Consider the following 18,156-nt stretch of genomic DNA (forward strand, 5'->3'; position numbering starts at 1 on the left):
TTATGTAGTGTGCACATGATCCTGTATACTGTATATTGATGATCTGCCTGAGGCAGAAGTTCAGTGCCTCTGTGCTTGTATAAACAACTTATTGATGATTTAAATCAACGGCTGGATTTCTCACTGAACATTGTAAAATGAAATCATAATCAGTTCTGACAACATCTTTTCTAAAAATGAGCAAGCAAGAAATAAATGGGTAATAGGAAAAATCTCCCTACCATCAGCTCTGAAGCTCCATATTGATTGATACTGATGAATAACAATTTAATTGATCTGAAATGTAAAGAATTTGGCGAAATACTTAAACAGGACATAATGTGAATGCTAAGCTAAGCCTACAGGCTGCTCGTTACATATGTATATGTTACATAGAGAGTGGTACATTTAAATAAAAAATATACAGCAGGGCTTCATAACCTTTCTAAGGTCACATAGAAGACTGCTCCATTGGCCATCAGAATGGTAAACAAATAATGCGGTGTCTCACTTATTTGGAATGATTTTCCACTGATATCATCACTTGTCTCCCTGAGGACAACTGTAAACGAATCTGTTTAGTCACCTAATCCTCAAAGTTTTGCTGCTGAACCATAGCTAGTTTGTTTCTTGAGGCACTGCAGGGCAGCAAGGATTTAGAATTTTAATGTCAGTGTAGTGTCTTCAGATAATTACAGAGGGCAGTTGACCATGAAATTCAACCCACCTTGTTATTCAGTGACATTTGAATTATTGGAATCGCTCACAGACTCGTCGGTTGAAAAGGGCAGTCTCCATGCAGAATGTGTCTGTGTGTTTAGGTGTTTGAGCGATGATGTGTGTGTGTGTTTTCTTGAACTTTACTTCTTGTGACAGCCAGTTTGAGTTTAAGAAGTGGGGATATTTTTCACAAGGTGAGGTCATTTTGGCCGTTTCGTATTTTACAAAGGGGCCGGTTTACGGTCAGGGACTTAATTGAGTGCTTCTAAGGATAGCTATACAAGGGCACAAAGGCATAAGCAAGGGTGTCTGTATTTGTGTGGTGCGTGAATGTGTACAGCTGTATGTCTAAATAATAATCACTGGCAATTTGTCACTTTTAAACAAGGGTCTATAAAACTCACTGGGGGACTTTATGGTTAGTAATATAGTGTTTGCGGATGTATTAATTTTTCATGTGGTTGACATGTATATCCATGACTATAATGAGATAACCAGATGTGTTGAAGTCCGTATATAAGCTGCAAGCCCTGACCTTATTGATATTCTGGTAGCCTATATGTATCAGAGGCATAGGATCCCGGTTGGCTTAATTAAGACTGCATATTGTTGTGCAAAACATTGACTAATGTGGGGACTCAGACAGTGACACTGAGTCTGAATAAATTCTCCTCCTCGCTTTTATGGACGTTCAGAGTTACCACTAATTTCAGGCCTAGCTGACACCATTCGATAAAGCACAGAGAAACGTAGAGATACTAACTTCACAGCATTGTTTGGTGTAAACAGCAGACGACAGGCTGCCTGAGCGTTACAGTTTACCGATATTTACTTACTATATGCGCTGCACCTGCTTGTTTTCAGGGCAGACATTGATTGCGCTGAGAGCTTTTCCACTGGAGCCCTTTTGTTTGAGTAAAGTTACATGTAAAGATGAATACCAGACTCTGCAGACACACAGGCCCCCAGAAAAGAATGCAAACAGAAAATATCAAGGACTAAGATATACTGCAACTCAGAGACTGCAGGATGAAGAGAAACAGCAAAAATAATATGGCTTATCCTTTTCATGGTGGCTTTTTGACTGGAATAAATACGCCAGGTTTGCTTGAGCTCCTACTCTTCATTAATATGTCTGCTTTATACTGTATAGTATTTCTGGACTGGGTCTCTAGAGTCGAGGGCCTCATGGAGCAGCTCAGTTATGGGGAACCAGGGCCAAGACTAAATATAATCAGTATAATCGAGCGGGATAGGGTATTGCTTTTTTGTCACAAATCTCAGCTCTGTGTGTCCACATATTAAATGCCAGCATAGATCCAAATGGACCTGAGCATATTCAGCATCAATTTTGATCAAGTAGCCTTTTAACCATAGGAGAAAATGTTTTTCAAAACCAATAGCCCATGTAAAAGGTTTATGCTATTTAATGGCACTTATGCTGTATTCTCACATTTGCTTCACAGACATTCAATTCAATCAGAAAATCATTACCTTCTTTCTCAGTTTCTCAGACACACAATGTTTTACTGGAACAGGTTTTGAAAATAGAACTTTTAATCATTTCAATTCGTCTTTGAAGCACATAAACAAATTATTTTTGGAATGAGTTTATGCGGCTTTCAATTTGTTCTTAGGATATAATTGTTAAATTGCTGTTTTAGTTTTTTTGTTGTTGTTTTTGGACGGCACCTGCTTGTTAATAGAAGCCAGTGTTTGCTTTATTTTTGGTTCTGTTTGGGTCAACCAATTGGGAAGGGATATAATCATTCTGGGTTCTACCAGCAATCGTTAATCTGGTTTGGATAAGCTTTGCACAGGTCTGTCGTGGATCAGGTCAAACATTTTGGACCTATCAAGACAAAAGACTGGGGTCCACAATCAAAGAGGGTTCATAAAAATTCCAGGAGGAATTTTCAAATTTTTCAAATAACTATTTTTTGTAGGACAATGAGTAATACATCTATCTGACCATACAGCTTTAAAGGGGTTGAATATCTGAGTAACAATCTTCAAGCAGTAAGAAACACAATTTCAAACGATGGATAAAACTTTTTTAAACAGCCTGCATTAAGCAACATGCTGTGTGGGTTATATGACAAGCAACAACAAAACTATGTGCAACAAGCAAGACAGGATAAAGACTTATAAAACTAGAGGGCCCTCAGTAGTGGGATGTAGTCGCCCCTGCTGGCCCTGATAAGGCATTTAAAAAAAAAAAAATTGACAGTAGACCTCTAGCGCAGCTATTTCAGCACTGATTGAGTCCAATATCTAATAATTCTGAGGAGAAGCCATTCTTTGCTCACCTCCAAAATATCAACTTGTTAGACTTTAGCACTCAATTGAATTTCCCTTCTGGGATAAATAAAGTATTTTTCATTTAATTTCATTTCAAGCTAGAGACTGTTCACAGACACATGGACAGACAAATAGGACCGATAACTCTATAGTTGCCTCCCTGGTCAGAGACAACTTTAATGAAAATTAAATGTAAACTGAAAAACAAAAACTAGGTAAAACAGGATAACAACGTGCCAGGTCAAATTCTAAAATAAAACAAGCACAGCACCACCACAATAATCAGACTGTTAAGAAAATACAAAAGTCCCTGAAAACACGCACATCTTGAGATTATTCATAAAAAATGTCAATGGAAAAGAACTATTTGATTAAAGACGGAAGGCTATTCCAACACTTTGGAGCTGCCACTGCAAAGGCACAGTTTCCTTTATGCCGTAGCCTTGATCATAGAACAGCAGCTGTTCTGCGGATCTAAGAAGCCTGAAGGCAGAGCAGGGGCAGAGTAGGTCTCAAGTGTATCTAGGTGCCAGCCCATGCATGGCTTTACAATGCCTATAAAAAGTATTCACCCCCTTGGGCATTGTCCTGTTTTTTTTGTGTTTTGTTTTGCCTTTCAACATTTAATCATGAATAATAATTATTGTTATTGACAAGCAATTTTTTAAAAAGGCTTATGTCAAAGTGAAAAAAGATGTCTACAAAGTAATGTCAGTGAATTTGAAAATTCCCTCGAGTAGACTGTTCCCAAAAACCGTGACCGTGCAAGAAAGAGACTAGAGAGGGAGGCCACCAAGACACCAATGACCCCTCTGATGGAGTTATAAGCTTCAGTGGCTGAGATGGGAGAGACTGTGAATATATCAGCTGTTGCCAGGGTTCTTTACCAGTCAAAGCTTTATAGGGGAGTGGTAAAAAGAAAGCCACTGTTGAAAAGGCTCATATTAAACCTTGACTAGAGTTCATTAAAAGTCATGCGGGACACTCTAAAGTCGAATGACAGAAGGTTCTTTGCTTGGACGTGACCAAAGTTGTGCTCTATGGCCATCATTTAGCAAACACCAAACACTGCACATCATTACAAACACACCATCCACACCGCATAGTGGTGGCAGCATCATGATGTAGGGATTTTTTATCAGCAGCAAACCCTGGACGGCTTGTAAAGGTAGAAGGTAAAATAAATGCAATAAAGTATAAGAAAATCCTGGAGGACAACCTGATGCAGTCTGCAAAAGTACTGTGACTTGGGGGGGAAGATTTATTTACCAGCAAGACACAGAAATGGTTTAAAGACAACAAATTGAATGTTTTAGAGTGGATGAGTCAGAGCCCATACCTCAATTCAATGGAGAATTTGTGACTGGACTTGAAAATATCTGTTCACTCACTATCACTGTGCAACCCGGCAGTTTTGCAAAAAAAAAAAAGACTGGGATAAAATCGCAGTGCTCAGACGCGCGAGGCTGATCGAGACACACACAGGCTTAATACTGTAGCTGAGGCCAAATGTGCACCGACTAAATACTGACATGAGGGAGTGAATACTAACGCAATCACTCATATAGTGACTACGTCCCACTTTCAGCCTCTACAGGTTGTAAATCAGTGTCTTCGGTTCTGACGTGTTAATTGGACCAGAAACTCTCACAACACTTTCAGTTCCAATTTTCTGACTTCAGTCTGTATGAATTAAACAGAAATAAAGAATATCCCATTGCTCCATTCCTTATATCTGATAACAGTCGAAAAAAAATTTTGTTTGCGTCCCACCTGTCATCAGTGGCATGCACTTTTATAAACTGGGCTACCTTTACAAGACTCTACGCCCCCTAGTGTTTGGTAAAAAATAACAACAACATATATGGCTATTACAATTTATTTAACATTTTATATTTGTATTGAGGAGTTTGCATGTTCTCCCTGTGCAGCGTGGGTTCTCTCCGGGTTCTCCGGCTTCCTCCCACACAGTCCAAAAACATGTTGAGGTTAATTGGTGATTCTAAATTGTCCGTAGGTGTGAATGTGAGTGTGCTTGGTTGTCTGTCTCTACGTGTAGCCCTGTGATAGACTGGTGACCTGTCCAGGGTGTCCCCTGCCTTCGCCCTAAGTCGGCTGGGATAGGCTCCAGCCCCCCGCAACCCTAGTGAGGATTAAGCGGTGTATAGATAATGGATGGATGGATATTTGTATTGAATTTGGCATTAATTTGTAGAAATCTGTTTTCATTTTGACATGAAAAGGTCTTTTAAGAAATGCATTTTATCAAAAAAGGCAAAATATTGTCCACAAACAGCAATAAAAGGGGAAAACTATATATATATATATAACCTAAAGAACTTTGGAATCAATTCTGTAACAGGTGCAGAGATGTCAGAACAGCAATAACACTGCTGCGGTTTGTCGTATGAACTTAAAAGTTGTTAAGATTTGTGTGCAACTTGTTTCTTTTGCTCAGGAGAGGACGAATGCATGAATAAATAAATTCAAATCGTAGCTTTAATGAAAAGACAAATGTTGTAATAAGGGGGCCTGTGAATCGCTAGCTACGCCCCTGCTGGTTGGATTCTGTGGGCAACTCAGCTGGTGGCAGTTGCTTTTGATATGAGGAAATAGGATTGGTTCAGCAGTGCACGCATGATGTGCGAATTTAGGGAGAGGAAACGCCATTTGTGCCTCATTGCGCACGGTCCAGAGTCCTGATCCAGGTTTCCTGTAAATGCAGTTTTGGTTCACAATCTGCCCTGCGCAGAGAGAGAGAGAGAGAGAGAGAGAGAGAGAGAGAGAGAGCGCTCCTCCTCCTCCTCTGTCTCTTCCCACCACTCATCCCGAAAAAAAAGCCAAGGTAAGACGGTCCTCACGGCGGAGTTCTCTGTCATTTCTCCCTTCGCATCATGGAAACTGAATTAAAACAGCTGTTGGTTCGTCCGTCACCGGCACTTTTACGCGTTCGCCTCAGCGTCTGTCTCATGTGATTCTCCTCTTCGCCGAATAACTTCTTCTTTCCTGGTATTTTTTTTTTCTTTTTCTTTCTCTTTTTTTGTTGGTCGTTTTCCAGACACGCTATCAAAAAATAACCAACGACTTGTAACTAAACTGCTCTGGAAAGAAGGTCGTGTTCCTTCTGGATGGAGAGTTTCGAATCGGTGAGTTCAAAATCGGCCACTGTGGTCAACACGAAGCTGCAAATATCAGCTGTTTTTTTTTTTTTTTAGTTATCATCCTTGTATCGCCTTCCCTCCTCCCCTTCCCCTCCCACGTACACGGATTTAGCAGCCAATTTGTCTTTAAGAAGGATTGAAAATGCTTGTTGAGAATCGGGATAGTCGTGCCTTTTGATCGGAAAAAAATCTAAACTAGTTTCATTAATCTTGAGCACAATAACGATGCATGTGCTGTTTTCTACTTGGAACTCAACAGGTTTTTTTTGAATTCCCTGCATCCCTCGTTGTAAAAGCAAAGAGTTATTTAAAAAGAAAGAAAGAAAGAGAGAAATGAAGACGCACAGTAATGCAGTTGCTTTTCTTGCTTGCCTTCAGTTTCCAACCTGTAAGATGCAGTGAACTGTGGTTCTGAGAAGGCTGCTTGTTAACAGTAACTCAATAGAGGGGAACAGAGGAATATAGCCTTGAAGTTATTATAAGGAAGATGATGCTTATTGGAAATGCACTATGTCCCTGTAATCACATTTAGGCTCACTATATCAAATGGAAATGCATTTTATATACTGTACTGTAAAGGTTTCTCACCCAAGTGTTAAGTTAAATTTGATTACCATTAAAGATACCCTCTGCAATCTGAGCAGTACTGCCTTTTTAGAATACGAGTTGTGTAGTTCGTTTAGTCATGTCTGCTACCTTTTATCAACTTTTTCTTGCATTTTTTTCCCGTACATTCAAGTGCCTTCTCCTTTTTCCTGTTTTATCACCATCTCACTCCTGTGCTTCCTGCCCTCCCTCCCTCCCTCCCTCTCGTCCCTCTCAGATGGTGAATGAGCTGAAGTCAAGCTGGTTGTGAAGGTGCTGGACTTGTTCCCCCCTACGCCCCAAGCCGGACACAGCATGGCGGCGGGAGTAGCGGCATGGCTTCCCTTTGCCCGGGCAGCAGCGATCGGCTGGATGCCCGTGGCCAACTTGCCCATGCCCGTGGCGCCCACTGAAAAGAACAAGCGGCAGGATGAGCTGATCATTCTTAACGTCAGTGGACGTCGGTTCCAGACGTGGAAGAACACGCTGGACCGCTATCCGGACACACTGCTGGGCAGCTCAGAGAAGGAGTTCTTCTACAACGAGGAGACCAAAGAGTACTTCTTCGACCGGGACCCCGACGTGTTCCGCAGCGTGCTCAACTTCTATCGCACAGGCAAGCTCCACTATCCACGCTACGAGTGCATCTCCTCCTATGATGAGGAACTGGCTTTCTTTGGCATCGTCCCAGAGATCATTGGTGACTGCTGCTACGAAGAGTACAAGGACAGGAAGAGGGAGAACGCAGAGCGCCTGATGGACGACCAGGAGGACAACAAGGATGCTAAGCTGCCCAACATGACCTTCAGGGAGACCATGTGGCGGGCTTTCGAGAACCCTCACACTTCCACCATGGCCCTCGTCTTCTACTACGTTACTGGCTTCTTCATTGCCGTCTCCGTCATCACCAACGTGGTAGAGACGGTGCCCTGTGGCTCAGCGCCCAACCAGAAGGAGGTGCCATGTGGCGAGCGCTACACCGTGGCCTTTTTCTGCATGGACACGGCCTGCGTCATGATCTTCACCGTGGAGTACCTGATGCGCTTGTTCGCCGCGCCCAGCCGTTACCGCTTCATGAGATCCGTCATGAGCATCATTGACGTGGTGGCCATCTTGCCCTACTACATCGGCCTGGTGATGACTGACAACGAGGACGTGAGCGGCGCTTTCGTGACCCTCCGTGTTTTCCGCGTGTTCCGTATCTTTAAGTTCTCCCGGCACTCGCAGGGCCTGCGCATCCTGGGCTACACGCTGAAGAGCTGTGCCTCGGAGCTGGGCTTCCTGCTCTTCTCCCTCACTATGGCCATAATTATCTTTGCTACCGTCATGTTCTACGCAGAGAAGGGTTCAAGCTCCAGCAAATTCACCAGCATCCCAGCCTCCTTCTGGTACACCATCGTTACTATGACAACGCTCGGGTAAGAGCAGAGCAGACACCTCTTTTTATCTGGTTGTGTGTGCTGTGTGTGTGTGTGTGAGTGCAAGCTTTTGTGTGCGTGAATTTGTGTGTATATGCCTGTTTGCAGTTGGGTCTGTTGTGTGAGTAAATGTTTGACTGTGATTTCACTTGAAATGTGTGTCTGACTTTATGGCCCAAAAACCTACAACTGCTTCAGAAGTCAGTGCCACTCTTTCCAAGATATCCTTTACAAACTTTACGCATAATGATAAGAAACTACAGAGAAAGGGCACTTTTCAGCGCACTGTGCCTACTGTGTTTTTACCGACGGTATTCTTCTGGGGGAAGAGCAGCCATCAAGATGTTCTCTCTCAGTAATGACTGTGCCATTGCTCGCCCTTTATACATCACCGATAAGAGGGAGAGAGAGAGAGAGATGTAGAGAAAAGGGGAAAGTTGAAAGCATCCTAGTGAAACAAAGCATTAGATAGGAAACAGAGAAATAGATTATACCATTACTTCCCTCCCTAACTTGCCCTGTGGTTAGCAGCAATGCACTTTCCGAATGAACTGAAACGGTGACTTCGCATGTTGAGAGCCTTCCTCCTCCTCGACGCACTCTTTGTGAGTTACTAGTTGCTGGCCTTGAAGTGCCTTGTGGTACAAAGGCTCTAATGCAGCACACCAGAATGTTCTCCATTTTAAGAGGCGAGCCACTGGTTCAGTTATCTGCACGTAAGAAACCGGCAGAGATAATTATTGTTAATAATACGCACTTTTAAAAGGCGTGCATGTTTCCTTTATACGCTGAATGCCTCATTCACCTGTTGTTATTGTGTCTTTTTTGCCAAGTTAAGTGGCTTTGATTGAGTTTTTCAAAATGAACATTTGAAGAATTTTGATTCATTGATTTTATTTGATCTGATGCCTGTTTTTCTCCATTTTCATGTCATCATGTATTTCCAACAGGCATTTTATGGTAGTGGTCGGGGGGGGAACCACACATCCATCATTACGTTTACAGTGCACACACACACATACACACAGAGTTATGTGATGCGGCACTATTAGGCCTAATGGTAAAGTGTTTTATGAGTGTCCCCTGTTGTGGATGTGTGAGTCAGACTGAGAGGCTGACAAATTGCAGCATCCTGCTAAATGTCAGAGTCATGGTGGCCATAAATGGCTCTGAGCTCATTGCTGTGACACACTTGGCACTGTGTCATTGTGCCCTGCCATTCACAACCTGCCCGGAAGATCTGGTGTTGTGCAGATATTTGATTCTGGATGGGTTGTTTGGTCTGCAGGCAGGCAAACAGCCGCTGAACTGTGGAAAACAGAACGACATCCTCTGCTCCGTTGTTTGTTAATTTTCTCGACGTGCCGCATCTTGTTTTTGCTTTTCCACCCGACGCTTGCGCTCTCTCGCAGTACCTGTCCTTGTCCCACCTGAGACGCTAAAGCGGTCTCCTGTTGCGTTTACAGTAGAATTGAGGATGTGTGTGTGTGTTTGTTTGTGTGTTAAGAGAGGGGTAGTTGTTGAGCTTGGCCTCATCAATAAAGCAGGGGCCAGAAGTGGGTGTCAGAGTGACTAATGATGTGGCCCACTGCATCTGCTGACTAATGTAAACCTGCCTGACATTCTGGTCTCTGCTCACAGTTTACGTCACAAACACACACACACAAAAACTGACCATACACAGTACTGATAACATTTGTAGTTGTGCATTTGAACATGTATAAACACACAGCGTATGCATTTTTAAAGGTCATATATAGGTCATATGTTAAATATACCAGAGTCTGCATGCGCACCTGCACTGGAAAACTACCCCGACTGTCTCATCTGCTCATCAACCCAAGTATCATGAACGCCACTTTCCGCAGACAATTTCTGCCTCCACTTCTTCTCTTCCCGTCCAGGTGCCTCAGGGCTGATAGTTGTGTTCTTGAGTGTCGCCTTTTTGTTCCCCTCACAGAGACACTCATATCATCTGCGCTCTCATGTTTAATTTACTCCCGACTTGTGAGCTTCCGCCTCTATGCTTCTGCTGAGAGTAATGGTGTTTGTCTTTGTTTTGACTATTTTTTTTAATTCTTTCTTTTGTGTGCATGTTTTATGTATGTCAGATTGTGGCGTGTACCATTGTGTGTACATTAGCGCTATGACACACTGCAACAGCGGTGCCCTACCTGTGCCACTCAGTCCACGGCGCTTTGCCTGCTGTGGCTTTTTGAGTGCTTTGTTTATCTGATAATAATCCGGCCTCAATCACAATCCATAATCCCCCTTCAACAATGGGCAACGAAATACCAGGTGAATAGCTTTTTGAAGTGCAGCTCTGCTCGTTCTTCCTGAAAATGGAAGTTTATTTAATGACAGTGTTATATCAGAAAAGAAGAGAAAGGGGAAAAACTAAATTCGCAGAAGAGAAAAGACACAAAAAGGCATGAGTTTATTTTTTTTGTTGCACGTGATTTTTCAATTCTACCAAAAGCAGATTGCAGCAGGCCCAATTTGCAAGGGACATACTTTGGTATAAACTAGCTTTAATACAAACAAGATAAGAGTCGAAAATCCTCAAAAAGCACACAGAAAAGGCCGCTCCTTATTATCAACTGGACAAAAAGAGGTTTAACCACCCAAGTGAGTTAGGGAGCCACCAACTACCATCCTCAGAGCCCTGTGCTCACTCCACAGCCTGGCTAAAAAGCTTAGCCCAAATCCGGCAAATGAGGCACGCACGCAGGCAGGAAAGCACACAGTGGTGAGGCTTTAACTAAATCAGAGACATTTAGGCAATAGGACCTGTGAGGGATTTTGTTCTCTAGGTTGTTAAACAAATTGATTTTGACCTTTGTGTGATAATAACTTTGAACATTTGTCATAGCCTATTTGGTTGAACCTGTATTATGAAGTGGAGGAGGCAGGGAGAGTGTATCTGTGTGTTTGTGTGAGGAGAGGCAGCGACTGCTAAAGCTCAGCTTGTCATTACTGGTCCATCCAGACTTCATGTAGTTCACATCTTTATTCACACTGTGAAACAGACAAAAGGAAGCTAGATGAGCATTTGCAGTCCTCTGCCAAGGCCAGTGCTCTGCCTTCCAGTTTTAAACAAAGTAATCCAGATCTGCACCAAAATTTAACGGACTCTCGCCTTGTAAGTGCTCCACCTGTCTGCAGTGTTTCATAACATTGTTTAGGTTAGTCTTGTGTGGAACGTTGCTGACGATACACACAGTCAGACGAAGAGGCAGCAAAGAGAATATACATCTGGTTTAGGTAATAATTGGGGGAAAAAAAACAACAAAAAAATCCCCCTGATTTAATTGGCCGAGCATGATTGCAGTACAGCAGGTTAGTTGGTGACCTTTTATTTTTTGTAATTAATTTATTACGTCATGATTTATTATTAAAAATTCAACAGTTGTGTCTTTAAATTTTATATATTTTGACTCTAGTAACGAGTCACAGTCAGTTAAATATTTTATGTTTGGAATCACCTGACAGTGTTTTTTTTCACAATGACATTGAAATCTTCATTCAATCACATAGGAGTGGGATCCTCTCCTATCTGTGTCTTATCAAACTTTTTCATCGACTGCACCACTTGGGAAAGTTGCTCTCTCCACATAGATAATAGAACGGGCATTATGTAATTAACAGAAGGTAATAAATTGCTAGTTTTGTTGTCAATTTAACTATAATTATTTTCTTCTTAAAATGCCTCTTAGCTGATTTTCAGGTCTTATTTTATCTAATGAAGGAGGACGTGTGAAAATCTGCGATTGCGATTCCCACTGGTGTTTTGAATCTCTGGAGCTTATCCCGCAGATCTCTCTCAGCTGTTTGGCTGATGTATAAAAATGGGATTCCAGGTGTTGTAGAAATCACATCCCGTCCACGCTGTCTGCTGTCATCAGCCAGCTGGTGAGACTCCATGCCACCATGATAGACAGTGGTAGCCAATCCAGGACGAGCGCTATAGCAAGTTATTTTATTTGTCCATGTACCGCTAGTGGCATTGGAAGCTAATATTTACACCGTTTGCCTTAAGTCCACTGTCATGTGGTCAATGAAAATCTGCCCACGTCTCCAATTTCTTCAGCAATTCATGTGCTTTGGATGTTGTGCTCATTGATGCCTGTACCCCAAAGTTGGAGAAATGGTTGATTACAGCTTTGTAGCCAGGATTAACAATGTCCACCTCATCTATCTTCACAAAGAGAGTTGACAAAGGGGGGAAAAAAAAACAACATAAAATATCTTATTAAGGTTTTGGGCCACCGTGTGCCTCCAAAACAGCTTCAGAATATTGATTCTCCACGTCTCTGGAACTCTACCGAAGGGATGAACGTCATTCTTTCAAAAGATAGTCCCTTATTAATGTTTTGATGATAAGCGCTGCCAAAGATGTCAGTCTAAAATCTCCCATGAATATGTTCAGCTGGGTTCAGATCTAATGACTTCTCCGGCCCTAGCATGTAATTGACATAATGTTCCTACTCATACTAATCCTTGTGCCCTATGGATGAGGACATTGTGATCCCATCAAATTAGAAATGTTTCCTCATAGGACAAAGGTGATCACACAGAACAACATTGTATTGATTTTGTAGTGACCCTTCGCTCTAAGGAGACAAATGAAGTCAAACCATTCCAGCAAAATGCCCACCACAGCATAAAAGAGCCAGTAGATCCCCTTCCTGTAGGGGTCAATGGTTCAGCTTTTTACTTTAATTTGAGCAGTCAGTCCCCTTCCCTCCCTATCAGTGAAAACAGAGACAGGAAATTAGCACTGAGTTTACAGCAAATCAGCAAAACATTCATCCAAAATGTACACAGTTTCAGCCTGAATGAGCAAAATGAAGCAAAATGATCAGTCTCATTATCAGGTTAAGGCTGTAATTGGCTTTCCCTCAATGTCATTTTATGCGTTATTTCATGAATCGTGAAAATTGTGCTTGTTGTCTTTTTTACGTTAATGGTGTGGGGCCTCAGCTTTACTATGTGCTTTTTTTTTTTTGGCCATTGTGTTTTCGTAAAGCTTTTGCAGGAAACGTTCAACATTTGCACGATAGAATGATGGTTCTTTTAAACTTTCTTTTTTAAATATATTTTTTTGGGCTTTTGCCTTTATTTAGAGCAGTAGAGAGGGAGACAGGAAAGGGGGGAGAAGAATGAGAGAGAGACCTGCAGCAAAGGGTCATGAGCGGGATTCGAACTCACAACCGCTGCGTTGGGGACTGTAGCCCCTGTTCATGGGTCACCCGCTCAACCAGGTGAGCTATACGGGCGCCCTTAAACTTTCTTTTATTTGCATTTGTTGCCTTGCAATCAAATTACACGACAGCAGTTTGATACAGTCGACAGTGTTTATTTGTTGGATCAAAAAGCAACAAGTAGTTCCAGTTCTATTTTGGATGGCTAGAAAAAAACATGTCAGCTCTTCTCAGTGCATCTTGTCATCCTTGTGGACTCATCCGGCTGTTCCAATTGATGAAGCGTGGATAAATGCTGCAGTGTTTGGTTCTGTTGTAGTCATTAGCATAGCTATGCCTGTGTGATTAATATCCTTATCAAAGACTAGCTCCTTTTGATCGCTGCGCCTCGAGGATCAATGCGCTGCTCTCTGTATCCCAGACAACCACACGAGACCTCTCATGCATTATAGTTTGCTGCGGTGCAACCATCTCATGAGTTTGTGGTGGATGTATACGGAAGGAGGGGAGGGGGTCGTCGTCTGCACGTTGGGTGCATGTGCCAGCTTTTGATCATTCGTGCCAATAAATATGGGTGCGTGGCCTTCTTTGTGTGCATTTATAAACTATGCATGTGCCTCTACCCTCTTTCACGTGTCATTGTCACCGAGCTCTGATTTATAGAGCATTTATTTTGGAGCCAACGGCTTGTGCAAAACAATGATCAATGCAGATGAGCGAGTATTGATTTGGGAAGCAGAGAGAAATGTGGCGGCCATTGTCAGTGCGGCTAATTAGAATGGGTGATGAGAGTACGGCTGAAAGACAGCACCTAAGTGTGATGTCACTGACCCTTTATCTCGCATTTATGAGAGCAGTTAAGGAAGTAATTTGTCCGTGGTGATTTAGGGCCAGGTCTGTTTGAAACCTTTTCTTTTTTGGGTCAAAATTAATGGTGAGCTGATCTGCACTCAGTGACTTTTTGGAGTTTGCATAATGGCAGGATATCATTTGTGCCAGACGTGAATATGCAGCAGGGGTTTAAAGTGTAAATAATTTATGCGTCTGTATCATGGCTACTTTAAACCAACATGCAAGAAAAATGGGATGAGAGCATTGGGCTTTCTGGCTATTTAGATGAGATTAGATTAGATTCAATTTATTGTCTATGCACAGAGTACAAGCATTAAGATGACGAAATACAATTGAGCATTTAACCAGAAGTGCAAAAGCAGCAGTAAAGTGCATTATATACAGTATTTGTATGCACAGTGTGTCAGAATCCACGTACAGAAACGCATGTTAAGAAGAGGCTTTATTGTCATTTTGCAAGAGATACAACAACATTTCTTTTGGCATCATCTTCGCAGCAGCTAATATGGTCACAGTCTAAGAAAAAAAGCCAAAAAGGTGATGCAGATAATAAAAATTTGCAATAAAACATAAAATAAATGCTCTATTAAAAGTCTAAAAGGGCATTTCTTAGAATGAGCCATAAACTGGGAATGTTTAGACGTTGAATGAATGTTGAAAAGCAGCCTTCTCTCTAATGTACAGTGAGTTCACTTCAGTGCATAACCAAATCAACTTTTTTTTTTTTTTTTTTTTTATCCCTTCAGTATCTTAATGTCTTAATTCAATCAAGATTAATTATTCATTAAAATAGTAGAAGTGATTACCATGGGTTTTCAAGGGATTTATTCATGGGGATGATATATGGGGAGATATTTCAGGCAACATTTACATTTCAATTCACAGTGTTTGACAGCCGCTATCATGTGGAGCAGCGTTCCTCAGTGTAATCCAGACGACATTATCACTTGGAGTTAAAGCGTTCTTTGAAAAACAAAATTTTTTTAACCGAAGCTATCAGATCATCCCAGCGTAAAGTGTAAAGATGTCTGGTGAACTAATCATCTCAAACTAATTGTATAAATAACACACGACAGCCAGCGGCACGTCTTTACAGTTAAATAATTTAATTTCCGTAGAAAAAAAATGCACAATTAACTTTGAAGTGCTTGTTAGTTTCATTAGCGACCCACACTACAGCGGCAAAAACCACTATTTATCACAGTAGGTAAAACAAAGCATGAAGCAGGTAATTAGCACTCGGTTTACACCTGGCGTTAACAAGGTCTGGATATGCTGTATGGATAAAGAGAAAAAACACAAGACAAAGACTTGTGAATCATGTTAGTAAAGATCCAGTCCAAGCAACAAGTCCAGGTTTTAGCTTATTCTCTTCACCCAGAACTGCTTTCACTACAGTGCATATCATTGACTGGCTGGGCCACAGTTTGGAGCCTATGGATTAATAGAGCACATTACCATGAATGGACAGAAGGTCACGGGTCAAAGATTTAATTTTCTGGCAGTATTCTCCAGAGGCTTCATCTGTGGTCTTTGCACAGTGTTGTGTTTGTTGCACTGAGGAATTTCTTCTTTTTTTCCCCCAACAGTCAGTGAAGCTATGGTAGAATAGGCGTTTGGCAGGAATCCAGCCAAGTCTGCAAACTTTAAATAACTGGCTACTGGAAAGACTTAACTTAATTTTAATATATCAGGGGCTGTCATGAATAATGGATTAATTACTTCTCCTTACTTGCACTGACAGTGGTGGATTGTGGACTTTTTCCTGTTATTCCTGAGAGTAAAAAAAGGACACAGCTGAGTGTATAATCTTTTATTCTTGTTGTTGACTCGAGAGTGAAAATCGTATCAATGTATTAAAAAGCTTTGGTTCCATCTACAGTCACCTTTGGCCTCAGTATTGGCTCGATACAACCCTGACCTCAATGTGAACTCACTGATATTGAAATAATTAATTATCTCAGAGAGACACACAAACATGTATCCGAAAACTCTGGGTCAACTTTGACCCCCCTCCAGCTGCTATTCTCCCTCCAGTTCGTGTATCCTCATGCTCTCTCTCGTTCACCTCAGCCGGCCTTCCAGAGTACAGGGACCCATGGAGAGGATGTGCTCTGTGTTGCTGCCTCTTGCCCGACTCTTTGACCCCTTTTCCCCCCGTTCCGCTGCTACTCGAGAGGAAATGGCGTAAAACACATCACAAATAGAAACAGAGGTCCATTTTCACCCCTCTCACTCTGGTCCCCACCGCCCCTTCTGGCGTTGCTCTTGGGGCATCATCATTGGTCAGTCTGTTTGTTTGTTCCACACTGAATCCTGACACTTGGATGAAATTTGTTGCATGTATTCATTGCTTCCAAATGGTGATTCTTGTTGATTTTCAACGTACAGTTGTGACTTGACATTGCGACCCTTAGCAATCCGAAAGCCTTGTTATCCGACAGGTTTTTAGGTGAAACGAATGGAACTCATAAAAATAGCCTTGACATACTGACAGCCTTAGATTCCGGCTCTGATGTGACATTTAATGTCACAAATACAGATAACAGCGTGTTTTCTGACTTAACAATCCGAGAGATTTGCTTACCTTTGATGTCAACCGACGGACCCGTGCACAAGCGCACCAGTCAGTTAGGCGTGAAATCCAGCGATGCATAGTGTTCTAATACACTAGTTACAGCTATAAACAACAAACATTAACAACACATTACCCTTCAAGCATCAAGCCCTCCTTGTATCTCGACCTCCGTCTTGACAATCCGACAACCTTGCTATCCGACGTAAAAGAAGGTTTTACATTTAGTGGTGATTATCAAGTCACGACTGTACATCACAACAAATCCTCAAATAAAGTCAGAAAATTCCTTTCACACGTATATAGCTTTGCCTACAACATGCAGAAAGAATAACACCTAAGTTGTTTTTGTCAGTAGTACAGAACTATACACCAGCTCACAACAAATGTTGCATCACCAGCATAAAACACAAATTGAGATTGAAAGCTGGCAACGTAAAACCGAATGTCAAGTTTGTCTTTTTTGCCCCACTAGCGGTATGGATCAAAGAATACTGTCCTCTACTTGTCCTCTTTCATCCTTCTAATCACTTTGTTTTCTGGTATGTTGTGATCATTAATACAGCCCAATAGCCTACTTGACTGTACTCTTTTCATTCTTGCTTCTCTTTGACCATTTCTCTCTCATTCTAAACTCCCGTCTCTAAATGATTTTTCTTCTTTTCCTCTGAACTGATGTGTATCGGTTAGGCTGTGTGTGTGCGCAACTGTGTGCATGCCTACACTCAAATGATATTTCCAATGTTTGGTGTGTTTCTTTCCTCTTGTGAAGATGTATTGTGTATGTTTAGCATGTTCTGTTCTGCAACTCAGTGTACCTTTGCTGAAATAATTATGTGCCTCCACATCCATGGCTGCTGAATTGTGACTTTTCTGGGGTTGTTATAAAGGCAGAAGAAAAAAAAAATCAAAAGTAATTTTCCAGGTCTGCAGTTCCTAAGTACGCAGCAATAACTCACAGTATTTTCATGTTTCTGCTCATGCTAGTGAATGTAAGTTACAACTGCCTCAATTACCGACAGGGACACTGCGTCCACTCTGATGTACCAGAGCATGGAGGAAGAAATCACACTCGATATAAATGGATTGTTTAACCCTGTGGGTTCTTTTCGGTCACTATTTATAATGCCGTGAGACATCCAGCATATATATTCAAACAGCTCAGGTTGTGCAGGAAAATATCAATTACTTGCATGTACCTTTATAAACAGCAACAGAAATGGAGAAAAAAAAAACGAGCCCCGCAGGGTTAAGTTAGCGTCCGTACATCAATAAATAACAGAACAGTGTGAAATAGTAAATGGCCTTTATGGGGTTGTTTTTTTTATTGAGTCCTCTAGAGAACAAGCTCCTTTTAGTGT

The 18,156-nt window shown here is 41.7% G+C and overlaps 1 protein-coding gene across 1 annotated transcript in view; it reads left to right on the forward strand.

The window, feature by feature from the left end:
• Window positions 1-7,061: 7,061 nt before the first annotated feature.
• The window catches only part of LOC103372723 (potassium voltage-gated channel subfamily D member 3), a gene marked incomplete at its 3' end in the record, with an annotated part of 83,367 nt that continues 72,272 nt past the window's right edge, over window positions 7,062-18,156 (forward strand). Inside the window, exon 1 of the mRNA XM_008302430.1 lies at window positions 7,062-8,164. Within this exon, the coding sequence (XP_008300652.1) occupies window positions 7,062-8,164 (1,103 nt within the window). The remainder of the gene's footprint in view (window positions 8,165-18,156) is intronic.

Source organism: Stegastes partitus, unplaced genomic scaffold, assembly GCF_000690725.1.
Source record: "Stegastes partitus isolate 25-593 unplaced genomic scaffold, Stegastes_partitus-1.0.2 Scaffold1814, whole genome shotgun sequence".
NCBI lineage: Eukaryota > Metazoa > Chordata > Actinopteri > Pomacentridae > Stegastes > Stegastes partitus.